Genomic DNA, 27,814 nt, shown 5'->3' on the forward strand with positions numbered 1-27,814 from the left:
AATGTTTGTTGGTTTAAGCTTTCATTCCATGTTTTACATTAACCTTTCTCATGGAAAGCAGTTGAACAATACTGAGAGTTCTTAGAGAATGAAGTCCTTAGATAGCTAATGACTTTTCAGGAAGCAGATGAAAAGGTTAAAGTTATAGGTGTTTATTTTTATATATTTCCTTTTTATATCACCCAGAATTTTCCATACAGTGTGACAAACTGAATCTAGTTTACCCTAAAGTCACATGCCTATGGCTAGCAAAAGATCATCAAAGATACTTGTTGCTATGGAGATACATGTTCTGAAACAAATTTGGGTAATTAATTACCAAATAGATTTCAGAATAACTGTTGTTTTTGCCTAAAATAATGATAAAGATGATGGTGGTGTTAATGATGGCAGCTAACATTTTTTGACCACTTACCATGTGCGAGATGCTAGTGTACCCATTTGTGTCTAACTCTTTGCGACCCCATGGACTGTAGCCTGTCAGGCTCCTCTGCCCATGGGATTCTTCAGGCAAGAATACTGGAGTGGGTTGACATTTCCCACAAGTCTCCCACATCGCCTACATTGCAGGCAGACTTCTACCTGCTGAGCTGTCGGGGAATGTTACTATAAGTACTGCAGTCTTCTGTGTACAATTTCGAAATGCAGAGTCCTCTGAAAAGGAAGTATGTTTGTAATTCATTTCGCAAAACTTACATTGACCTAAACTCATTTACTGGTGAAATTTACCTGAGTGATGTGAGATTATTCATAGTTTGTCTTTATCTCTGTTACTGTGAATAGTCATTTGTTTTGCAACAGATTTATTAGTAGAAAATATATATTTGATATATTAGTCTATTTAATTTCAGGGTGCTGTTTTAGATTTCATGATACAATATAAGTTTCATACATCATTTTACTGTTCTCACATCAGAAAAATTTAAAAAAAATTTAAAATTGAAGTATAGATTTACTTACTTTCTGGTGTACAGTATAAATAAAATATATTTCATATTTCCCACTATGGTTTATTAAAGGATATTGAATATAGTTCCCTGTGCTATACAGTAGGTCCTTGTTGTTTACCTATTTTGTATATTGTAGTTCCTCCCCCACCCCATTCCCCCTTTGGTAACTATAAATTTGTTTTCTGTGTCTGTGCGTCTATTTCTCAAATTAGAAAAAATTTGAGTTATGTATCACATATGGCCACCACAGATGAAGGACTGTATTATCTCCACCCCCACCCCAACTTACAGATGAGGAAACTGAGCCAGTTAGCAGTGGATTCTGAATTTAAACCCAGGCATTTTTAATTCTAGAATGTGTACTCTTAACCACTGTGCTAGGAGATCAGCCCTGGGATTTCTTCGGAAGGAATGATGCTAAAGCTGAAACTCCAGTACTTTGGCCACCTCATGCAGAGTTGACTCATTGGAAAAGACTCTGATGCTGGGAGGGATTGGGGCAGGAGGAAAAGGGGATGACGGAGGATGAGATGGCTGGATGGCATCACCGACTCGATGGACGTGAGTTTGAGTGAACCCCGGGAGATGGTGATGGACAGGGAGGCTTGGCGTGCTGCAGTTCATGGGGTCACAAAGAGTTGCACATGACTGAGCGACTCAACCGAACTGATACTGCCTTAAAAATGCTATACTGCCTGAAAAATAAGTATTTAAAGCCATTTCACAGAAATAATTGTTATATTATTTATCTAATAAAACTCCAATAACGATAAATTCCTGTAGGAAATAAAACCCACTGACCCAAATCCAAAGAATGGACTTGGGAGAACCGAGATGCAGAGAGAAGCGTGGTTTAAGGAAGGTCTTGCAAGATCGAGTGTCCAATGAGCAGGCACACCCAGTGTCATCACAGCAAGCAGTTCATTCCCTAGCATGCAAGTCCCTCCCCCAGTTCCTCATTGGCTGACTACTGTGGGGCGAACCATCTTCTCAGACTTCGCCTTAGTTTATGCTCTTCCTGTTTATGCACAGGCCCCTTCCTGACGTCTTGTTTCCCCCTTTCCTGGGCACTTATTCCCATTCTTATGTTTTGAATTCACCATTGGATTGATCCCCTGTGAAACCCTAGGCATCCATCCCTCTCTCCCTTTGTTTGCCTGGACTTTGCAGTTTTGTAAACCTTAAGGTTGCTACATTAGCTGCTGCTGCTGCTAAGTCACTTTTCAGTCGTGTCTGACTCTGTGCGACCCCATGGCCTTCTCAAGTCATTATTCAAACTAGCTATTGGTAGGTACGGAGAAGGCAATGGCACCCTACTGCAGTGCTCTTGCCTGGAAAATCCCATGGACGGAGGAGCCTGGTAGGCTGCAGTTCACGGGGTCGCGAAGAGTCGGACACGACTGAGCGACTTCACTTTCACTTTTTACTTTGATGCATTGGAGAAGGAAATGGCAACCCAACCAGTGTTCTTGCTGGAGAATCCCAGGGACAGGTAGCCTGGTGGGCTGCCGTCTATGGAGTCGCACAGAGTCGGACACGACTGAAGTGATTTAGCAGCAGCATTGGTAGGTAGTTTCCCATTCTTAAGTTAGCATTTATTCTTGAAAATGGACCATTAAACATTAATGTTTCTTATATTCAGATTCGAAAAGAATTACTCCATTAATATCTCTGTTCCATTTCCTATGTTAAATGCTATCTTAAGCACTAATGGCCATTGATATTTTAGTAGATTCTATCAGCTTTGATTGTTTTATCTTGAACCTAATGATCTGTTCTTCTTTGGACTGCTTATATTTTCAAAAGCTTGTGTGCTTGTTTTTAATGCTGCTGGGTCTTACAAGAAAGTAAACATTGTTGCTGAGGCAAATGATACTTTGAGATGCTATATACTCTAAACTAGGGTCTTCAACCTTTTTGGCACCAGGGACCAGTTTCATGGAAGACAATTTTCCACTGAGTGGGGGAAGGAGGATGATTTTGGCGTGTTTCAAGCACATTACATTTATTTCTGTTATTATTTTATCAACTCCACCTCAGTTCATTACGCATTAGATCCTGGATTTGAGGACTCCTGCTCTAAATAACCAAGGAAACCACCAATCAGTTTAGTATAGCAAATAATTTGGACAGTAAAAAAAAAAAAAAATGTCACCTTAGTCACACACTCCATTTACTGATTGTTGGTGGATATGTTGGTTACATATTATTCTTGACATACACAAATAAGCAATATAATCTAATGGGTATACCCAGAGAATTGTAGACAGAGAATATAATTCTTAAATTTACTCATTAATATGCCTTCTTTACTCAGCAGAGTTTATTGAGTAGTAAGCAGGAATTTATTGAATTCTGGATGTGCTTCTAATGGCTATTTCTAGTACATCTCAGGACTTGGAGCTATGAAAAGTATTTTTCCTAAACTTTCATTGGGAATATAGTTTCAAAGGTAACTTTTAAGATAAGAAATAGCTAAATATTTATTACATGTATATTTAAAAAATATATATATGTGTGTTTATATATATAAAATCATCTCTTCAAGGTTGAATGCTTTTTCTTATTCCCTAGTTCTTTGATTTTTAAAGTTTTCATAGTCAGTGTTATAGGATCACAGAAAAAAGTCAATTAAATAGACCAGAAGAAGCACATTTCAGATAAGAAAATAAAGTGATAGGTCACATACATGGTACCTTTATGGCTATATCTTTAATATGGCTATATCTTTGGCTATATCTTTATAGCCAAAAAAAAGATATAGCCATGGCTTTATCTTTAATTATGAATGTGTATTAAAAAAATCACCCGTTAAAATGGATCTTCCCAATATTCAGTTTTAATTCCTAGAATAGCTGACTTAATGTGTTTATGAAGTCACCACTGAGCAATTTTTTTATGCCAGGAGCTATGCTGAACACTGACCTTACAGAAATGAGGTTCCTATCCTAGGGAGCTTGTCTAGGAGAGGGGATGTGACTGGGGTTCATGGTAAAATGGAATATGGAGGAAGAGCATCTCAAGATACAGTTATATGAGGAAATGGTTCCTGTACATAGGAAGCTGTGCCTACACTGTATCCTTAAAAGTGAGATGAGTGCAGAAAGGTACATTGGGTAAGGGCTTCTGTGGTAAAGAAGTCAACACAGGGGTCTGAATTTAGGGTGGAGTCACTTAGGAACCATATGTTCTGGAAATAAAATGTTTATTAGGGGGAGTAGTGGATGAAGCTTCTAGAGTGTTAGGAGAACTGGATTCAAGGATTCACTTTAAGCCGTCCTTAATGATTGGAAATCTGGTTCCTATTGGCAAAAAAAAAAAGAAAATAAAAAAAATATGGTGTGGCTGTGACTCTCTGTTTTGTTCTATGGGAGAAAATGACCTATCAGTTCAGTTCAGTTCAGTCGCTCAGTCGTGTCCGACTATTTGCAACACCATGAACCACAGCGCGCCTGTCGTCCCTGTCCATCACCAACTACTGGAGTCCACCCAAACCTATGTCCATCGAGTCGGTGATGCCATCGAACCATCATATCCTCTGTTGTCCCCTTCTCCTCCTGCCCTCAATCTTTTCCAGCATCAGAGTCTTTTCAAATGAGTCAGCTCTTTGCATCAGGTGGCCAAAGTATCAGAGTTTCAGCTTCAACCTCAGTCCTTCCAATGAACACCCAGGACTAATCTCCTTTAGGACAGACTGGTTGGACCTCTTTCCAGTCCAAGGGACTCTCAAGAGTCTTCTTCAACACCACAGTTCAAAACCATCAATTCTTTGGTGCTCAGCTTTCTTTATAGTCCAACTCTCAAATCCATACATGACCACTGGAAAAACCATAGCCTTGACTAGACAGACCTTTGTTGGCAAAGTAATGTCTCTGCTTTTTAATATGCTGTCTAGGTTGGTCATAACTTTCCTTCCAAGGAGTAAGTGTCTTTTAATTTCATGGCTGCAGTCACCATCTGCAGTGATTTTGGAGCCCAGAAAAGTAAAGTCTGACACTGTTTCCACTGTTTCCCCATCTATTTGCCATAAAGTGATGGGACTGGATGCCATGATCTTAGTTTTCTGAATGTTGAGCTTTAAACCAACTTTTCTACTCTCCTCTTTCACTTTCATCAAAAGGCTCTTTAGTTCTTCTTCACTTTCTGCCGTAAGGGTGGTGTCATCTGAATATCTGAGGTTATTGATATTTCTCCCGGCAATCTTGATTCCAGCTTGTGCTTCCCCCAGCCCAGCATTTCTCATGATGTACTCTGCCTATAAGTTAAATAAGCAGGGTGACAATATACAGCCTTGACATACTCCTTTCATGATTTGGAACCAGTCTGTTGTTCCATGTCCAGTTCTAACTGTTGCTTCCTGACTTGCATACAGGTTTCTCAAGAGGCAGATCAGGTATTCTCATCTCTTTCAGAATTTTCCACAGTTTATTGTGATCCACACAATCAAAGGCTTTGGCATAGTCAATAAAGCAGATAGATGATTTTCTGGAACTCTCTTGCTTTTTCCATGATCCAGAGGATGTTGGCAATTTGGTCTCTGGTTCCTCTGCCTCTTCTAAAACCAGCATGAACATCTGGAAGTTCATGGTTCACATATTGCTGAACCCTGGCTTGGAGAATTTTGAGCATTACTTTACTAGAGTGTGAGATGAGTGCAATTGTGTGGTAGTTTGAGCATTCTTTGGCATTGCCTTTCTATGGGATTGGAATGAAAAGTGACCTTTTCCAGTCCTGTGACCACTGCTGAGTTTTCCAGATTTGCTGGCATATTGAGTGCAGCACTTTCACAGCATCGTCTTTCAGGATTTGAAATAGCTCAACTGGAATTCCATCACCTCCACTAGCTTTGTTTGTAGTGATGCTTCCTAAGGCCCACTTGACTTTACATTCCAGGATGTCTGGCTCTAGGTGAGTAATCACACCACTGTGATTATCTGGGTCGTGAAGATCTTTTTTTTTGTACAGTTCTGTGTATTCTTGCCACCTCTTTTTAATATCTTCTGCTTCTGTTAGGTCCATACCATTTCTGTCCTTTATTGAGCCCATCTTTGCTTGAATGTTCCCTTGGTATCTCTAATTTTCTTGAAGAGATCTCTAGTCTTTCCCATTCTGTTGTTTTCCTCTATTTCTTTGCATTGATTGCTGAGGAAGGCTTTCTTATCTCTCCTTGCTATTCTTTGGAACTCTGCATTCAAATGGGTATATCTTTTCTTTTCTACTTTGCTTTTCACTTCCCTTTTTTTTCACAGCTATTTATAAGGCCTACTCAGACAACCGTTTTGCTTTTTTGCACTTCTTTTTCTTGGGGATGGTCTTGATTCCTGTCTCCTGTACAGTGTCACTAACCTCCATCCATAGTTCTTCAGGCACTCTGTCTACCAGATCTTGTCCCTTAAATTTATTTCTCACTTCCACTGTATAGTCATAAGGGATTTGATTTAGGTCATACCTGAATGGTCTAGTTGTTTTCTCCACTTTCTTCAATTTCAGCCTGAATTTGGCAATAAGGAGTTCATGATCTGAGCCACAGTCAGCTCTCGGTCTTGTTTTTGCTGCCTGTATAGAGCTTCTCCATCTTTGGCTGCAAAGAATATAATCAATCTGATTTCAGTGTCGACCATCTGGTGATGTCCATGTGTAGAGTCTTCTCTTGTGTTGTTGGAACAGGGTGTTTGCTATGACCAGCGCATTCTCTTGGCAGAACTCTGTTAGCTTTTGCCCTGCTGCATTCTGTACTCCAAGGCCAAATTTGCCTGTTACTCCAGGTGTTTCTTGACTTCCTACTTTTGCAATCCAGTCCCCTATAATGAAAAGGACATCTCTTTTGGATGTTAGTTCTAGAAGGTCTTGTAGGTCTTCATAGAACTGTTCAACTTCAGCTTCTTCAGCGTTTTTGGTTGGGGCATAGACTTGGGTTACTGTGATATTGAATGGTGATGTGACTTAGCAGCAGCAGCAGCCTTGGAAATGAACAGAGATCATTCTGTCATTTTTGAGATTGCATCCAAGTACTGCATTTCGGACTCTTTTGTTGACTATTATGGCTACTGCATTTCTTCTAAGGGAATCCTGCCCACAGTAGTAGATATAATGGTCATCTGAGTTAAATTCACCCATTCCAGTCCATCTTAGTTCACTGATTCCTAATATGTAGATGTTCACTCCTGTCATCTCCTGTTTGACCTATCCTTTTTGGCTATTTTTTTTTGTCCAATATCTCAGAAAAAGTGAACACAGAAGAGTACAGTATTGGCTAGAGAAGCTTCTACTCTTACTCATACTCTTTCCTTCCATCTCCCTGCCAAGGAACTGGGGTATGATACACATTCAGAACAAGGACAGTAATTGGGCCACATTTCTCCAAGTTATTCCTTAGTAGAGAAGGGGTTGAAGTGAGCTGCCTAGACCAGCCTTGCCCTAATCATCAGGGAAGTGTTCTCTCATCCTTGTTTCTCACTGGATGTGGTCTTCCATATGGGCCTTTCCCAGTCATCCTGGTGTTAAAGTTAAAAGGTCTAAGATCATAAATGGGCTTCATGGAAAAGGGGAACAGGATGCCTTTTGGTTTCTTTGATAGCCAGGCTTTAGGCCTGCGTCTTAACTTAGCCAAATGAAGGTTACATATGATCCAGCCCGTGTCTCCAGGGTTGTGAAGGGAATGTACTGGGGTTTGAGGCAAAGGCTGTCTGACCTTGTTATTGCCATAGTGGATAACAGAGAAGCCTGGCTACAGTCCATGGGGTTGCAAAGAGTCAGACGTGACTTAGCATCTGAACAAAAACAGCAGGAAAGGATGACCAACAGAATTGAGTGTTTGTTTAGTTTCCTGGGTTCTTTTATTCTTTGATCTGTAGTGAAAAGTGAACGTGAAATTGCTCAGTCATGTCCGACTCTCTGTGACCCCGTGGACTGTAGTCTACGAGGTTCCTCCATGGAATTTTCCAGGTAAGAGTACTACTAGAGTGGGTTGCCATTTTCTGCATGTTCTCAATGTGGGTAAGACTACCCCTGATGAGTCAAAAATTGATTCTCAGAGGTCAAAAGAGTCTTTTGTTATGGATAAAGTACACTCAGTAAAATACTATAGTACATCTGTGGTATTAAATTTAATGAAGGGAAAATTAATGGGGAAAATGGCTAATAAGACCATTATTAGGCCTTATTAGGTACACAATATTAAAAAACAAAGGCTGAGAAACACTTCTAAAGTGTGGTGTCTCTCTCTTTTTAAAAAATTTTTTTTAATTTTTTAATTGAAAGATAATTGCTTTACAGAATTTTGTTGCTTTCTGTCAAACAAACCTCAATATGAATCAGTCATAGGTATACATATATCCCCTCCCTCTTGAATGTACCTCCCATTTCCCTCTCCATCCTAGCCCTCTAGGTTGATACACAGCCCCTGTTTGAGTTCCCTGAAACATACAGCCAATTCCTATTGGCTATCTATTTTACATATGGTAATATAAGTTTCCATGTTACTCTCTCCATACATCTCACCCTCCGCTCCTCTCTACCTGTGCCCATAAGTCTGTTCTCTATGTCTGTGTCTCCAATGCTGCCCTGAAAATAAATTCTTCGGTACCATCTTTCTAGATTCCATATATATATATATGTTAGTATACAATATTTATCTTTCTCTTTCTGACTTACTTTACTCTGTATAATAGGCTCTTGGTTTGATGTCTTTTTGTTTGTCATTCCCTTTGTTAGGCAGTACAGGGCTGGTTCAGTGACTCATAATAATACCACTATTCTTGAACCTTTGTCTTTTTTATGCTCTGCCATTCTTAGTGCATAGCTTTCATCTTCAAGGTTGCCTTGTGCTGTGAGATGGTTGTTGCAGGAGCTTTGCTATCATGTATAACCGACAGAGAGAAGAAGGAAGAGGGAAGGGCAAAAGCTACACAACTGCTGAATTAGATCCTTTAAAGGAACTGTCTGTGATGTCTCTCAACAGCCTCTAATTACATCTGACTAAAATTTAATTGTGTTGACACCTCATTTGTCAGGGAGGCTGGGAAGTGTAGACTTATTTATTTACCTATTTAAGTTGGGTACATTGCCATTTGCAACAAAATTGGGATTCTGTTAATAAGAAATAATGGGCAAATGGATATTGGGTAGGCAACTAATAGTCTGTTTAGTTGTCCCTTTGTCGTCCGCTTGCACGGCAGCTACCGAGGGTAAGGTATAATCTGTGATTTAAAATAGAATGACAGCTAAGTGCCTCTGCTTGACACTAAGGCTCATTAATCTGGTGCTTTAAATTCTTAAAAAATCTGACTTTGTGAATGAGCAAATAAAATGGATTAAATATGAAGGCATTAAGTTCTTGAGAGCATTTCCTAGTGGGGAGAACACATGGTATTTTGAACTGAGGACTGGCTTGTTCATTCAGTTTACAGATCTCTGACTCAGAAACTTTTGCATTTTGAATATTGCAATGGGAACCGTTAATTATTGGTTAACTATATTTAATGAAAACATATTGCTTCCCGTGGCAGAGGGCTTGGCAGCCTACTCCAGTATTCTTGCCTCCATGGACAGTAGAGTCTGGTGGGCTACAGTCTGTGGGATTGCAAAGAGTTGGACGTGACTGAGTGACTAACACTATTGCTTAGAAGTTTTGAGTTTTGTGAACAAAAGCGAAGTTTTGAAATTTCTTAGATGTTAGTTAAAAAAAAAAAAGTATTGTGTTTCCTGCGTTTGGATTTGCAACTGTTTTTCAAACAAAATGCTGGTGATGTTTATTGAATACTATGAATTATAGAGTAAATGATAGCAGCAAAATGGGATCTTTTACAAATCTGTAAGTGCAAATATTCTTACTGTGTGCCAAGAATTTAGGGAAAAAGGAAACTACAGTGGAAAATTTCCAATTAAATGTGTGGATTTTGGCATAATTACTTCCTTCAGCAATTAAAGTGGCATTGTAATGGCTGGCAAAGCTCCGAGATTAGGACATGCAAACACAAAGCTGTTTTAACAGTGCCATTGTGTTCAGTGTGTGGAATACATGACCTCAGTGCTTCTTGGGGTAGGGGTAGGCAGTATTTGGCAGTGACCTATCTCTGTTTCTCTCTATTTTTCTCTATCCCTCTTTTCCTTCCCTTTTTCTAAAATTGGGTTATCATTTTGAAGGATCATGAGATAATCCGACAGGGCCTATTTTGGAGCACATAAAATTATATTTTGAGTATAACTTTTTGGAAGGGACTTCTCTGTCTTTAAGGAATGATTTTAAAAAGTATATTGGTTCTTGGATTTTTAAAAATGTTTTTTCCTTCAAATTCTATTCTGTGTCTTCAGTTATTCAGTATTATTGACCTCTGTGATGTGTATTTTGTACTTTGGTGAGTACTGTCAGATCTTAAACATATAATAATAAGATAACTAAGATATTAGTTTAAATGGTCTTAGGAAATTACTGGTAAATTGAAAGCTATCTTGCCTGTACTTTCTGTCCATGTAAAATGCCTATTGTCTGCTTGTTTGAGGATTAGATATGGAAAGTTTTCCTTTCATGTTTCAAATATATGGGCAATGAGAAAACATTCTCATTGAAAGCAAGATGTTAGAAGGTGTTAAAAAATAATACTTGGGCACTGAAGGAGGCATTGGGAGGAACATAGGGATGAAGGAGCACTCATTTAAATAGACCAGTATGACAAGTGTGTATGGAGAGCTTAAGTAGAGGCCATGTACAGGGGGATTTCAAAGACGGCTTCTCAGAGAAGGTGATGTGGAGCTGAGTATTGAGAATTAAATAGGAGTTGGCTAGATGAAGAAATGAGGAGAGAGCACCCGTGAGGGAGCATGGAATGTGCCAAAAAAGGTGCCTGTGAGCCCAAGTGAATACAGAAACTTCCACTAGGAGTCAGGACTTTTTTTCTGCTCTGTTTATAGTTTGGGTTTCATGCTTAATACAATGGGGAAACATTTAATGGTGTAGAGTCTGGGAGTGATGTAATGAGACTTACGTTCCTGTTGAGGTTGGATTGGAGGGTACTCAAATTGGATGCAGGGAAATTGATTGGGAGATTTTTGTGGTTGTCTGTTTGAGACTTGGAGGCACCTGAAATTGTGGTTGAAATAGAGTAGAAAGGATGCTTTTAAGCCATATTAAGGAAGAACCAGCAGGACGTGGTGACCAATTTGGAGCATGAAGATAGAGGAAGATGGTGGGTGGATGATTTCCAGGTACTTGGTTTGGCTGACATGTATGGATGTCACACACATGTATCACATGTCACATGTCACATGGATGTTTGGCTGACACATCATTAACATGATGTGGATTGTGATTGAGAATAAAGGAGGAGAAACATGTTGGATGGATGATAATGAATTGAATTGCTCAGTTCAGTTCAGTTCAGTCACTCAGTCATGTCTGACTCTTTGCGACCCCGTGAATCGCAGCACGCCAGGACTCCCTGTCCATCACCAGCTACCGGAGTTCACTCAGACTCACGTCCATCGAGTCAGTGATGCCATCCAGCCATCTCATCCTCTGTCGTCCCCTTCTCCTCCTGCCCCCAATCCCTCCCAGCATCAGAGTCTTTTCCAATGAGTCAACTCTTCGCATGAGGTGGCCAAAGTACTGGAGTTTCAGCTTTAGCATCATTCCTTCCAAAGAAATCCCAGGGTTGATCTCCTTCAGAATGGATTGGTTGGATCTCTTTGCAGTCCAAGGGACTCTCAAGAGTCTTCTCCAACACCACAGTTCAAAAGTATCAATTCTTCGGCACTCAGCCTTCTTCACAGTCCAACTCTCACATCCATACATGACCACAGGAAAAACCATAGCCTTGACTAGACGGACCTTAGTCGGCAAAGTAATGTCTCTGCTTTTGAATATGCTATCTAGGTTGGTCATAACTTTTCTTCCAAGGAGTAAGTTGAATTGTAGAGACTGATTTTGAGACATCACTGACATCACTGATTTTAAGACACCTCCACTGACATCTAAGTGGAGGTGTCTTAAAAGGCGAGTATAACTTTGGGGATACCTTTGACCTCTGATATTTAACTTATTGCTCTGTGCACTCCTTCTCAATCTCTTAGTTTGCTTCTTTCATGTGCTCATTAAGTGTTGGTATTTTCCACAGTCCATATTAATCACTCTTCTCCATACTATTCCTACTCATCTGTTCTCTTGGCTTCAACAGCCTGCTCCATTGAAGACTCACAGATTTTTATCTCTAGACAGGATATTTATCCTGAGTTCCAGTTGCTCAGTCTAACTGTACTTGTCTTTAGATACTCTCTAGGTATCTAAAGATCAGCATGTCCTCATTTTATGTTACTTTTATAGTGTAACACAGTCTAATACTCAAGAGCACAAATGCTTGAGTTAGACTTTCTAGGTTTGAGTCTTAGATCTGTCCCTTACTAGCTTTGTGACTTTGAGAAAATTATGTAGCTTTTCTGTGCCTCAGTGTCCTCCCTGGTGAAGTGAAAATAACAATAATATCTACCTCATAGGGTTGTTATGAAGATCAAATGAGAATGATACCTGGTACACGGTAAACATATCATCAGCTATAACTAGATCTTTCTGTATTTCTTCTCTGGTTAATGGCACCACTCTTCAATCAGGTCCCCAAACCAGAAATGTGAGATTTATCTAACTCCTTCATATCATTTCATTCCACATGAAAGTGATCATTAAGTCCTGTCAAGGGTCTGTTCTCTTTATTGTCTTCTGTCTTCACTATCACTGCCTTGGACTTAACCTTTATCATCTTCTTCCCCAGTGACCTAGACTAGTCTCCCTATCTTTCGTCATCCCCCTTTTCAACATTCTCTGTAGAGTCCCCCTTTCCGACTCTTTGCGACCCCATGGATGGTAGCCCACCTGGCTCATCTGTCCATGGGATTCTCCAGGCAAGCATACTAGAATGGGTTGCCATTTCCTACTCCAGGGAATCTTCCTAACACAGGGATTGAACCTGAGCCTTCTGCATTGTAGGTAGATTCTTTACCACTGTGCCACCCGGGAAGCCCATGGCTTTTTTTCCCTCTTTGATACAATATGTAGTATTTTACAAATTAAACATCCAGCATGCATACAAAATCAGCACACTACTCTAGACATAGGATTGGTACACTGATCAAAGCACAGCAAGTCAAATAAATAAAATGCATTATATTAGACCCTAAGGAAGTGTGTCCCACTGTTAGGTTATTTTTTAGCATAATTTTGTTCAGCAGAAGACTATGTTCTCTAGTGGCATTTACAGTTCATTTTTCAATCATGAAATTGAAATTGATCTGTAATTTGATCAATTAAAACTCTTCAGTTCCCTCTTATTTTCATAGGAATAAAAAAAAAAGAAAACAACTGAAGCCTCTAAGGTCTTCTCCAGATGCTTCTCACCTCATCCTGACCTTTCTTTAATACTTACAGTTCCACGATGTTCTGTGTTATGTAGATCTCTCTCCCATGTCTTTATACCTCCTGATCTCCTTTGAAGTCCCTCCTACCTCATGTGTTTCTGAAATAGTTTCTGACTAGTACCCCAAGAAGAATAGATTATTCCCTATGGTGTGTTGGTACTTCATCTTATCAATCATAGAACTTAACCATAGAGCGTGTTATACTTATTGTAGTTATTTGCATGTTATTTCCCACCTGCCACGTCAACATCTATTTCTGCTTCATTTACTATGCCAAAGCCTTTGACTGTGTAGATCCCAAGAAACTGTGGAAAATTCTGAAAGAGATGGGACTACCAGACCACCTGACCTGCCTCCTGAGAAACCCGTATACAGGTTAAGAACCAACAGGTAGAACTGTACATGGAACAATGGACTGGTTCCAATTTGAGAAAGGAGTGCATCAAGGCTATATATTGTCACCCTGCTTATTTAACTTATATGCAGAGTACATTATGCGAAATGCTGAGCTCGATGAAGCACAGACTGGAATCAAGATTTCTGGGGGAAATATCAATAACCTCAGACATGCAGATGTCACCACCCTAATGGCAGAAAGCATAGAGGAACTAAAGAGCCTCTTGATGAAGGTGTAAGAGGAGAGTGAAAAAGTTGGCTTAAAACTCAACATTCAAAAAGTGAAGATCATGGCATCTGGTCCCATCACTTCATGGCAAATAGATGGGAAAGAATGGAAACAGTGACAGACTTTATTTTCTTGAAGTCCAAAATCATTGCAGATGGTGATTGCAGCCATGAAATTAAAAGACACTTGCTCCTTGGAAGGAAAGCTATGACCAACTTAGACAGAATATTAAAAAGCAGAGACCTTACTTTGCCTGCAAAGGTTCATATAGCCAAAGCTATAGTTTTTTCATTAGTCATGTATGGATGTGAGAGTTGGGCCATAAAGAAAACTGAGCACTGAAGAACTGATGCTTTTGAACTGTGGTGTTGGAGAAGATTCTTGGGAGTCCCTTGGATTGCAAGGAGATCAAAACAGTCCATCCTAAAGGAAATCAGTCCTGAATATTCATTGGAAGGACAATGCTGAAGCTGAAGCTCCAATACTTTGGCCACGTGATGGGAAGAGCCGACTCATTAGAGAAGACCCTGATGCTAGGAAAGCTTGAAAGCAGGGGGAAAAGGGGATGATGGAGGGTGAGATGGTTGGATGGCATCACCAACTCAATGGACATGAATTTGAGCAAGCTCCAGGAGATGGTGAAGGACAGGGAGGTGTGGCATGCTGCAGTCCATGGGGTCACAAAGAGTCAGACATGACTGAATGACTGAACATCAATAACCTTTCTCCAAGACTAAGATTGTCTGAATGGATCAGTTATTTGAATTAACTTATTGGAGGTTAAGAGTTATACCTCTTGACTTTAGTCAAGGGCAGATGTTAAACATTTATTTATTGAACAGACCATCTAGTTAGTCATCATTACATCTATACTGAACAAAAGCATGTTCATAATTTATTTGCTAAGGGGGAGAATTCTTTTAGCTTTTCTGATACAGCCATTGCTCTCTTTTTAGGTTTCTGAGGGTCACTCATTTTGTAATTGAACAATGATCATATTTCTTGGTAACTAAGTTTCCGGAAGAGCCAATAAGAAATGTTATCAAAGTGGTTCTTAGACCATAGCATGGAAACTGTTCTCTACTTTTTGTTCAGGAATCAGGAAAGCATGAAAGAGAATTGACTTATTGCCTGAAGACCAGCTGTTAAGACTGTGTAGATTGGTGCTTTGTTGAGGTGGGCTGAGAGAGAAGAAAGGCATTTGGATTGTGGCTGCTATGTGGCATAGAGATGGAGACACTACTCCTGCCTTAAAATCTGTACAGTCCGATCATAGGTGAGGCATTCAGGCTAAAGAAGAGAGTCAATTTAATACTACATTTCTCCATATTACTCTTTGCACTTTAGCTTGAAGGTCCATTTTTGAGGAAAATGTTGCATAATTTATATCCACAATAATAGTAAAGGCACAGTCATTTTTTCCAGCATTAATTCAATGAAGTAATTTTTCTGTTAGATCTGCTTTCAGCAGAACCAACCACCTGAAATTCAAATGGATGGTTGTACTTAGTGGCTAATGAATTATGCATGATTCTTATCAGTGCCCTGGCTCCCTGTCGATTGAGGCTGGAATAAGGAACTGAGATTTCCAAACCGGTGCAGCTGGTCAGCATCAAGAGGACAAATCGGGCGGAGTCTCAGGAACTTCAGATCCACATTTGATTCATGAAATGTTAAAAATTGTCAAGACTGTTTTTTTGTAGATGAGAATATGCTAAAATATAAGGGAAAACACCCCATAGCAATAATAATAGTACTACTTTTTTTCTGTGGTGCTTTGGTTTTTATTTTTCTTTTTTTTCCTTTATTTATTTATTATTATTATTATTTTTTAATTTTACAATATTGTATTGGTTTTGCCACACATCAACATGAATCCGCCACAGGTGTACATGTGTTCCCAATCCTGAACCCCTCATTCCCCCACCCCCAACACCATCCCTCTGGGTCATCCCAGTGCACCAGCCCCACGCATCCTGCAAATTTGCCATGTGTGCATTTCATTTGATTTCATAGAATTATTTCAAATTAGTAGAAAAGAAAACTGAGGTTTAGAGAATTTTGCCCATTCTGTGGTAGAACTGGGGCTCTATGTGAGGTACTTTGTGTTTCATTTGAGTGTTCACCCCCTCAGCTCTCACAGCAGGAGGCTGCTGGGCATATGGTTTTCATGCTGCTGTATCACCAGAATGATGTGAATCTTCAGGGAGCCAGATTAATTACTCTTAAGAAGAAATTTCTCACTGGTGCTTTCTTGCGCTCAAATCCTGCTGTGAAGTCAGAAAAGACTTTGAAATGGCAGGATTTGGTTACCAAATCTTTTGACTTTTGGTGGGAATGTATGTGTTGCAGGTAGAACTGGTTAGAGCCACGAAGTGGGTACTTGAAATCACTTATTACTCTTAATGAAAAGTTCTGTTTACTTAATACAAAAGTAGAGATAAGTGTAAGCTGTATCTGTTGGCTTACATTTTAGCCAAACATATGATAATTATTTGCTATTTAAAATGTATGATACCTTCTCTTTTGCTTTAATAATGTTCAAAGAATTGTTATTACATCTACATTATAAACATATGATCACAAGCATGAGTTGAAACAAATGCCAGCACAAAGGTATTAAGTAACTAAACCTCCTTTTTCCCTTCCTCCTTTCCATCTTTCCTTCTACCTCTTTCTCTTAAAGAAAATACTTTATTGACTTGTTAAACACCATCACTCAGTCCTGTGTATTTTATTTTTGGTACCTATATATACTAAAACCTCATTCATGGTCCTAATAACTCAAACAGATGGCCTCTAGCTCTTTGCTCTGGAGTTTTGTTTTGTTTTTCCTTTATCCATTTTGATTCTCAAATTAACTTTCTCTTTTTAGGCCTTGGCACAGAGCACGTCTGATTTTCTTAAAGTGATTATTGAAAACATCCAAAATAGCAAATATTCTATTAATAATATAGATTCTGGAGATTATTAAAAGAGTTTCTAATTATATATACTTAGATGTTTTTAAAAAGGCAAAATGGTATCTGAGGAGGCCTAAAAAATAGCTGAGAAAATAAGAGAAGCTAAAGGCAAAGGCTATGGTTTTTCCAGTGGTCATGTATGGATGTGAGAGTTGGACTATAAAGAAAGCTGAGTGCCAAAGAATTGATGCTTTTGAACTGTGGTGTTGGAGAAGACTCTTGAGAGTCCCTTGGACTGCAAAGAGATCCAACCAGTCCATCCTAAAGGAGATCAGTCCTGGGTGTTCATTGGAAGGACTGGGTTGAAGCTGAAACTCCAATACTTTGGCCCCCTGATGTGAAGAGCTGACTCATTGGAAAAGACCTTGATGCTGGGAAAGATTGAGGGCAGGAGGATGAGATGGTTGGATGGCATCACCAACTCGATGGACATGGGTTTGGGTGGACTCCAGTAGTTGGTGATGGACAGGGAGGCCTGGCATGCTGTGGTTCATGGGGTCGCAGTGGACATGACTGAACGACTGAACTGAAGGTAAAGGACAAAAGGAATGATATATCCATTTGAATGCCAATGAATAGCAAGGAGAGATAAGAAAGCCTTCCTTAATGATCAGTGCAAAGAAATAGAAGAAAACAATAGAATGGGAAAGACTAGAGATCTCTTCAAGAAAATTACAGAAAGCAAAGGGAACATTTCATGCAAAGATGGACACAATAAAGAACAGAAATGATATGGATCAAACAGAAGCAGAAGATGTTAAGAAGAGGTGGCAACAATACACAGAAGAACTGTACAAAAAAGATTTTTATGACCCAAATAATCATGATGGTGTGATCACTTACCTAGAGCCAGACATCCTGGAATGCAAAGTCAAGTGGGCATCACTTAGGAAGCCTCACTATGAACAAAGCTTGTGGAGGTGATGGAATTACAGTTGAACTACTTCAGATCCAGAAAGATGATGCTGTGAAAGTGCTGCACTCAATATGTCAGCAAATTTGCAAAACTCAGCAGTGGCCACAGGACTGGAAAAGGTCAGTTTTCATTCCAATCCCAAAGAAGGGCAATGCCAAAGAATGCTCAAACTACTGCACAATTGCACTCATCTCACATGCTAGTAAAATAATGCTCAAAATTATCCAAGACAGGCTTCTGCAGTTCGTGAACCATGAACTTCCAGATGTTCAAGCTAGATTTAGAAAAGGCAGAGGAACCAGAAATCAAATTGCCAACATCTGCTGGATCATCAAAAAAACAAGAGAGTTCCAGAAAAACATCTAGTTTTGCTTTGTTGACTATGCTAAAGCCTTTGACTGTGTGGATCACAACAAACTGTAGAAAATTCTTAAAGAGATGGGAATATCAGACCACCTGACCTGCCTCCTGAGAAATCTGTATGCAGCTCCAGAAGCAACAGTTAGAACTGCACATGGAACAACAGACTGGTTCCAGATAGGGCAAGGAGAAGGTCAAAGCTGTATATTGTCACCCTGCTTACTTAACTTATGTGCAGAGTACATCGTATGAAATGCAAGGCTGGATGACCCACAGGCTAGAATTAAGATTGCTGGGAGAAATATCAATAACCTCAGATATGTGCATGACACCACCCTTATGGCAGAAAGTGATAAAGAACTAAAGAGCCTCTTGATGAAAGTGAAAGAGGAGACTGAAAAAGTTGCCTTAAAATTCAGTATTCAGCAAACTAAGATCATAGCATCTGGTCCCAACACTTCATGGAAAATAGATGATGGAAACAGTGACAGACTTTATTGGGGTTCGAAAATCACTGCAGATGGTGACTGCAGCCGTGAAATTAAGACACTTTCTCCTTGGAAGAAAAGCTATGACCAACCTAGTCAGTTCACTTCGGTCGCTCAGTCATGTCTGACTCTTTGCGAACCCATGAACCGCAGCACGCCAGGCCTCCCTGTCCATCACCAACTCCTGGAGTCCACCCAAACCCATGTCCATTGAGTTGGTGATGCCGTACAGCCATCTCATCCTTTGTCGTCCCCTTTTCCTCCTGTCCTCAATCTTTCCCAGCATCAAGGTCTTTTCCAATGAGTCAGCTCTTCGCATCAGGTGGCCAAAGTATTGGAGTTTCAGCTTCAACATCAGTCCTTCCAATGAACACCCAGGACTGATCTCCTTTAGAATGGACTGGTTGGATCTCCTTGCAGTCTAAGGGACTCTCAAGAGTCTTCTCGAACACCACAGTTCAAAAGCATCAATTCTTCAGTGCTCAGCTTTTTTTATAGTCCAACTCTCACAACCATACAGGACCACTGGAAAAACCATAGACTTGACTAGACGGACCTTTGTTGACAAAGTAATATCTCTGCTTTTAAATATTCTGTCTAGGTTGGTCATAACTTTCCTTCCAAGGAGTAAATGACCCACCTAGACAGCATATTAAAAAGCAGAGATATTACTTTGCCAACAAAGGTCCATCTAGTCAAAGCTGTGGTTTTTCCAGTAGCCATGTATGGATGTGAGAGTTGGACTATAAAGAAAGCTGAGCACCAAAGAATTGATGCTTTTGAACTGTGGTGTTGGAGAAGACTCTTGAGAGTCCCTTGGACTGCAAAGAGATCCAACCAGTCCATCCTAAAGGAGATCAGTCCTGAATATTCATTGGAAGGATGATGCTGAAGCTGAAACTCCAATACTTTGGCCACCTGATGCGAAGAACTGACTTGCTGGAAAAAACATTGATGCTGGGAAGGATTGAAGGCAGGAGAAGGGGACGACAGAGGATGAGATAGTTGGATGGCATCACCGACTTGATGGACAGGAGTTTGAGTAAGCTCTGGGAGTTGGTGATGGACAGGGAAGCCTGGTGTGCTGCAATCTGTGGGGTCTCAGAGATTTGGACATGACTTAGTGACTGAACTGAACTGACTAAAATGTTTTTAAAAGCGTTTTAGTCTCTCTCTTCTGAACTCTAATGTATTTTATCTGATCCCTTCTAAATGGTTTTCTACGTGCATGCATGTCTCTTCTTATTAGATTTCATACACCTAAGTACAGACCCATGGCCACAGTATCTCTCTAGGAGTTCTTAGTTTTTCAGTGAATTTTTTGATAAGTAAATAATATTATTTATTCTGGTAGAATTTTTTTAAAGAGTAAAACAAATCTGTAATTTCACTATTCTCTATTTTAGTCATGTCAATGACATTCAGAATGAAACTTAGCCTTTGGAGTCAAGGAATAACTTCATTAACCTACCTAAGAGGCTGTTAGAATTTATACTAGTGCTTGCAAAATAAATTAGTTGTAAGTGGAGAAAATTTTGCTCAATTTTATCTCTGAAATGCCCTGTTTTAAAGTATCAGTGGAGCTAAAGCCTGGGTTTTGCAGCCTTCTCACTGACCTTTACTGGTTGTATAAGCTGTTCTTTACTGAAATCCCATCTGTGTTGAAGCTGTGTTCTGCCAGCTTTCATACAAAACTGATAGTAATTCCATGCCATTCAATTCAGTTCAGTCACTCAGTCGTGTCTGACTTTTGCGACCCCGTCGACTACAGCACGCTAGGCCTCCCTGTCCATCACCGACTCCAAGAGTTTACTCAAGCTCATGTCTGTCAAGTCGGTGATGCCATCCAACCATCTTATCCTCTGAGGTCCCCTTCTCCTCCCGCCTTCAATATTTCCCAGCATCAGGGTCTTTTCAAATCAGTCAGTTCTTCTCATCAGGTGGCCAAAGTATTGGAGGTTCAGCCTCAGTATCAGTCCTTCCAATGAACATTCAGGACTGATCTTAAGGATGGACTGTTTTGATCTCTTTGCAGTCCAAGGGACCTTCAAGAGTCTTCTCCAACACCACAGTTCAAAAGCATCAATTCTTCAGCACTCAGCTTTCTTTATAGTTCAACTCCTATATCCATACATGACTACTGGAAAAACCACAGCTTTGATTAGATGGATCTTTGTTGGCAAAGTAATGTCTCTGCTTTTTAATATGTTGTCTAGGTTGGTCATAGCTTTTCTTCCAAGGAGCAAGCATCTTTTAATTTCATGGCTGCAGTCACCATCTGCAGTGATTTTGGAGCCCCCAAAATAAAGTCTGTCACTGTTTCCATTGTTTCCCCATCTATTTCCCATGAAGTGATGGGACCAGATGCCATGAACTTAGTTTTCTGAATGTTGAGCTTTAAGTCAACTTTTTCACTCTCCTCTCTCACTTTCATCAAGAGGCTCTTTAGTTCTTCTTCACTTTCTGCCATAAGGGTGGTATCATCTGCATATCTGAGGTTATTGATGTTTCCCCTGGCAATCTTGATTCCAGTTTGTACTTTATCCATCCCAGCGTTTCTCATGATGTTCTGTGCATATAAATTAAATAAACAGGGTAACAATGTACAGCATTGATGTACTCCTTTCCCTATTTGAAACCAGTCTGTTGTTCTATGTCCAGTTCTTTTTCTTTTTTTTTTTAACTTTATTTTACTTTACAATACTGTATTGGTTTTGCCATACATCATACATGAATCCGCCACGGGTGTACACGTGTTCCCAATCCTGAACCCCCTCCCACCTCCCGCCCCATACCATCCCTGTGGGTCATCCCAGTGCACCAGCCCCAAGCATCCTGTATCCTGCATCGAACCTAGACTGGTGATTCATTTCTTACATAATATTATATACGTTTCAATGCCATTCTCCCAAATCATCCCACCCTCTCCCTCTCCCACAGAGTCCTAAAGACTGTTCTGTACATCTGTGTCTCTTTTGCTGTCTTGCATACAGGGTTATCGCTACCATCTTTCTAAAATTCCATGTCCAGTTCTAACTGTTGCTTCTTGACTTGCATACAGATTTTTCAGGAGGCAGGTCAGGTGGTCTGGTAGTGATCCACATAGTCAAAGGCTTTGGCATAGTCAATAAAGCAAAAATAGATGTTTTTCTGGAACTCTCTTGCTTTTTTGATGATCCAGCAGATGTTGGCAATTTTATCTCTGGTTCCTCTGCCTTTTCTAAATTCAGCTTGAACATCTGGAAGTTCACAGTTCACACACTGTTGAAGCCTGGCTTGGAGAATTTTGAGGATTACTTTAAGCGTGTGAGATGAGTGCAATTGTGCGGTAGTTTGAGCATTCTTTGGCATTGCCTTTCTTTGAGATTGGAATGAAAACTGACCTTTTCCAGTCCTGTGGCCACTGATGAGTTTTCCAAATTTGCTGACATATTGAGTGCAGCACTTTCACAGCATCATCTTTTTTAAATCGAAATACCTCAACTAGAATTCCATCACCTTCACTAGCTTTGTTCATAGTGATGCTGGTAAGGCCCACTTGACTTTGCATTCCAGGATGTCTGGCTCTTGGTGAGTGATCACACCACTGTGATTATCTGGGTCGTGAAGACCTTTTTTGTATATTTCTTCTGTGTATTCTTGCCACCTCTGCCTAATATCTTCTGCTTCCTTTAGGTCCCTACCATTTCTGCCCTTTATTGTGCCCATCTTTGCGTGAAATGTTACCTTGGTATGTCTAATTTTTTTGAAGAGATCCCATGCTGTTATTACCCACTAGATCGTTCAGGAACATTTCCTATTGTGAGGCCAGTGGTTCTCCAGCCATGGTAAACATCAGTCCCGTGGTGCTTGTTAAAGAGTCTCGATGCTGCTTCTTCCCCAGATGGATCCTGGGTGTCTGTGGGCAAAATACTTTCTGGTGGTCCTGGAGCTACTTTATGGGACCCATTGCTATTGAGTCTGAAATTTATTTTGAATGGAATTTTGTGATTTCTAAAATTATGACTCTTCTAAAAGTTGTGAAGCATTCTAAGTGTTTTTAAAAGCAGTGTTATAGATATGTTTATGAATTCTCTTTAACATTGCAGAATCTGTACTGAGTTATGTGGCAGTGTAGATGTAATTATAAAATACTCTCTTTGCTGTAGTTTTATTGATCTAGGGCATATTAGCCTGCCATTTGAAAGAAAATGTTTATTTGAAAAAAAATCTCCTTTTTAATAAGCTCCTATCAGGAATGAAAACAAAAAAAAAATCAAATTACAGTTTTTTTTATGCTGTTACTTCTTACATACCCAACATTTATCTCCACTTAATCCATCCTAAAGGAGATTAGTCCTGACTGTTCATTGGAAGGACTGACGTTGAAGCTGAAACTTCAGTACTTTGGCCATCTGATGCAAAGAACTGACTCCTTTGAGAAGACCCTGATGCTGGAGAAGATTGAGGGCAGGAGGAGAAGGGAAGGGCAGGAGGAGAAGGGAACGACAGAGGATGAGATGGTTGTATGGCATCACTGACTCAATGGACATGGGTTTGGGTAGACTCCGGTAGTTGGTGATGGATAGGGAGGCCTGGTGTGCTGCGGTTCATGGGGTCGCAAAGTGTCGGACACGACTGAGCGACTGAACTGAACTGAATCCCATATTTTGTGTGACTGTGTTGGAGAGAAATTTTAGGTATTTAAAGATACAGTTTAGTGTGCCTTTATTACCTCTTAAAATGGGCAGTATTTGATGGTGTGAATATTAGTCTCAAAGGTGGATGAAGCGATGAATTTTTTAATTACCAAAGAGTTTAAGGATTAACTTCCACATCAGATGTTTTTCTAAATGTATGTTATCTGAAAATAAAAAATAATTGACAATACACAGTAGCGTAAGGCAAATTTTTATGAATTAACCCCAGCTAAATGAGTGAATTGCATATTCCAGTGAGGTCATTATAATAATGCATGTGTTAATATTCAGTATAAGGACCCTTACCCACTCCTCCTTTTTTGTTTTGCAAATACCTCTTTTATAAAATGGGTCTTGCATTGAAAGGTTGAAAATTATGGATCTTGATTTGTAATTTGATCAGTGATAAGAATTCCTTTAAATGCCTTAATCTATTCTTTCTTTTTCTTTTTTTCTTAGGGACTTTCTCCCTCGAGGGTCAGGCATTGTAACTAGAAGGCCTCTAGTGCTGCAGCTGATTACTTCCAAAGCAGGTAACGGAAAAGGATGATTGCTACATGGATGACTGTATCTGTGGTACCTATTTTCTCATTGCTGGGTTTTGGGTCGTAGCAGCAGGAATGTTTTGGTGACCATTAGCTGCCGATATGTTTCTCTAAAACACTCCCTTTTTCATTGCTTTTAAAATTCTTTTTATTACATTTCAATTCCTTTTATTACATTTATTCTCATTGTAATATATCTGTAATTTTACAGTATGGCATAACTTCTAATACCCCTTTGGTATGCTTGCTTCCCATGCCTATGTGTGTGTGTGTGTGTCTGAGAATTTTTTAAAAGTAATTTAATATCCATCTGAGGTTAAGAGATAGACAGGATCCAGGTTGGACATTTCCAGTCAGCCAGCCACCTCTTTGCGTTTTCTGAGTCAAGAGATAGGCGAGCTCCAGGTTGGAAATTCACAATCAGCCAGCTTCCTCTTTGCAATTTCTAAGACAAGAGATAGGTAGACTCCATTTGAGGAATTTACACCAGCCTCCCATTTGCTCTTGAAGAAGATGAATATAATAGCAGAAACAAGGTAAATAGCCAGTCTTTGTCTCTTGTTAACACCTCAAGGGAATAATCATGGCAAAGACAAAGAGAGGCAAAGACCCTTCTGAGAAAAAAGATAAGGGAGTTCAGTTCAGTTAGGTTCCTCAGCTGCTCAGCCATGTCTGACTCTTTGCAACCCCATGGACTACAGCATACCAGGCTTCCCTGTCCATCACCAACTCCTGGAGTTTGCTCAAATTCATGTCCATCAGGTCAGCAATGCCATCCAACCATCTGATCCTCTGTTGTCCCCTTCTCCTCATGCTTTCAATTTTCCAGCATCAAAGTCCTTTCCAATGAGTCAGTTCTTCGTATCAGGTGGTCAAAGTATTGGAGCTTCAGCTTCAGCATCAGACCTTCCAATGAATATTCAGGACTGATTTCCTTTAGGATTAAATGGTTGGATCTCCTTACAGTCCGAGGGACTCTCAAGAGTCTTCTCCAACACCATGTTCAAAAGCATCAGTTCCTTGGCGCTCAGCTTTCTTTATAGTCCAACTCTCACATCCATACATGATCACAGGAAAAATCATACCTTTGACTAGATGGACCTTTGTCGGCAAAGTAATGTCTCTGTTTTTTAATATGCTTTCTAGGATGGTCATAGCTTTTCATCCAAGTAGCAAGTGTCTTTTAATACAGGGCTGCAGTCACCATCTGCAGTGATTTTGGAACCCCAAGAAATAAAGTCTATCAATGTTTCCATTGTTTTCCCATCTATTTTCCATGAAGTAATGGGGCCAGATGCCATGATCTTAGTTTTCTGAATGTTGAGCTTTAAGCCAGCTTTTCCACTCTCCTCTTTCACTTTAATCAAGAGGCTCTTCTTTCTCCCATAAGGGTGGTGTCATCTGCATATCTGAGATTATTGATATTTCTCCCAGCAATCTTGATACCAGCTTGTGCCTCATCCAGCCCGGCATTTTGCATGATGTACTCTGCATATAAGTTAAATAATCAGGGTGACAGGATAAGGGAGACATTACACGTTTGCATAAAGTCTCCCTGAAATAAGAAGTCAGAGGATAATTCCAGGCCTTAATGAGTCTTGCTTCTCTCAGAAGCCTTCACTTCGAGATTCATCTTGACTGAGGGGTGTATACACACCCCAGGGGAGGGTCCCAGGTTATGTCACATGTGGTAAAAGGAACCAGATATGTGGCCTGAATGAAGACAAAGACCTGGAAAAACTGCCTTATAGAAATGACCAACAGCCTCTTTACTGCGCTCCTCCTCACCAGGGGGGACGCCCACACCTTTCTCTAAGTGTGCATCTCTGTCTTGCCTCTATCTCAACTAAACAGGTTGTTTTTCTGTGTGCTCACCCACTTGTTGCGCTGTGTCTCTAATAATAAATGTTTTACCTGCATTTACAGTTTCTGCCTCTGTGATACATGCATATTTTACTGGGGGCAAAGATATAGGGAAAAACACCTTGTAGCTGCTAGCCCTTGCTGGTTTGGTGGCTAGGATTCCTGATTTTCATCCAGGCTACCCAGGTTCAATTCCCGGGCAGGGAACTAAGATCTTCCTTCATGCTACGGTTCCAAAGAATAGCAAGGAGAGATGAGAAGGCCTTCCTCAGTGATCAAGGCAAAGAAATAGAGGAAAGCAATAGAATGGGAAAGACTAGAGATCTCTTCAAGAAAATTAGAGACACCAAGGGAACATTTCATGCAAAGATGGGCACAATAAAGACAGAAATGGTAGACCTAACAGAAGCAAAAGATATTAAGAAGAGGTGGCAAGAATACACAGAAGAACTATACAAAAAAGATCTTCATGACCCAGAGAACCGTGATGATGTGATCCCTTACCTAAAGCCAGACATCCTAGAATGGGAAGTCAAGTGGGCATCACTTAGGAACCATCACTATGAATAAAGCTAGTGGAGGTGATGGAATTCCAGTTGAGGTATTCCAAATAGTAAAAGATGATACTGTGAAAGTACTGCACTCAATATGTCAGCAAATTTGCCAAACTCAGCAGTGGCCACAGGACTGGAAAAGGTCAGTTTTCATTCCAATCCCAAAGAAGGGCAATGCCAAAGAATGCTGAAACTATGGCACAATTGCACTCATGTCACATGCTAGTAAAGTAATGCTCAAAATTCTCCAAGACAGGCTTCTGCAGTTCATGTACCACGAACTTCCAGATGTTCAAGCTGGATTTAGAAAAGGCAGAGGAACCAGAAATCAAATTGCCAACATCTGCTGGATCATCACAGAAACAAGAGAGTTCCAGAAAAACATCTAGTTTTGCTTTATTGACTATGCCAAAGCCTTTCTGTGGATCACAACAAACTGTAGAAAATTCTTAAAGAGATGGGAATACCAAACCACCTGACCTGCCTCCTGAGAAACCTGTATGCAGGTCAGGAAGCAACAGTTAGAACTGGACACGGAACAACAGACTGGTTCCAAATAGGAAAAGGAGTAGGTCAAGGCTGTATATTGTCACCCTACTTATTTAACTTATATGCAGAGTACATCATGAGAAAGGCTGGGCTGGAAGAAGCACAAGCTGGAATCAAGATTGCCAGGAGAAACATCAATAACCTCAGATATGCAGATGACACCACCCTTATGGCAGAAAGTGAAGAGGAACTAAAAAGCCTCTTGATGAAAGTGAAAGTGGAGAGTGAAAAAGTTGGCTTAAAGCTCAACATTCAGAAAACGAAGATCATGGCATCCGGTCCCATCACTTCATGGGAAATAGATGGGGAAACAGTGGAAACAGCAGCAGACTTTATTTCTTGGGGTTCCGAAGTCACTGCAGATGGTGCCTGCAGACTTGAAATTAAAAGACATTTGCTCCTTGGAAGAAAAGCTATGATCAACCTAGGTAGCATATTGAAAAGCAGAGACATTACTTTGCCAACAAAGGTCCATCTAGTCAAAGCCATGGTTTTTCCTGTGGTCATGTATGGATGTGAGAGTTGGACTATAAAGAAAGCTGAGCACCGAAGAATTGATGCTTTTGAACTGTGGTGTTGGAATAGACTCTTGAGAGTCCCTTGGACTGCAAGGAGATCCAACCAGTCCATTCTAAAGGAAATCAGTCCTGAATATTCATTGGAAGGATGATGCTGAAGCTAAAACTTCAATACTTTGGCCAGCTGATGCAAAGAACTGACTCATTGAAAAAGACCCTGATGCTGAGAAAATTTGAAGCTGTGAGTTAAGGGAATGACAGAGTATGAGATGGTTGGATGGCATTACCAATTCATGTCTATAGACATGAGTTTGAGTAAGCTCCGGGAGTTGTTGATGGAAAGGGTAGCCTGGTGTGCTGCAGTCCATGGAGTTGCAGAGAGTTGGACACGACTGAGAAACT

General features: G+C 40.2%; 1 protein-coding gene across 1 annotated transcript in view; it reads left to right on the forward strand.

Moving 5' to 3' along the window:
- The window catches only part of DNM3 (dynamin 3), a 636,190-nt gene that overhangs the window by 85,398 nt on the left and 522,978 nt on the right, over nt 1–27,814 (forward strand). Inside the window, exon 2 of the mRNA XM_052654294.1 lies at nt 23,843–23,916. Coding sequence (XP_052510254.1) covers nt 23,843–23,916 — 74 coding nt within the window. The remainder of the gene's footprint in view (nt 1–23,842; nt 23,917–27,814) is intronic.

The sequence above is a fragment of the Budorcas taxicolor genome, chromosome 16 (genome assembly GCF_023091745.1).
Source record: "Budorcas taxicolor isolate Tak-1 chromosome 16, Takin1.1, whole genome shotgun sequence".
In the NCBI taxonomy this organism is placed as follows: domain Eukaryota; kingdom Metazoa; phylum Chordata; class Mammalia; order Artiodactyla; family Bovidae; genus Budorcas; species Budorcas taxicolor.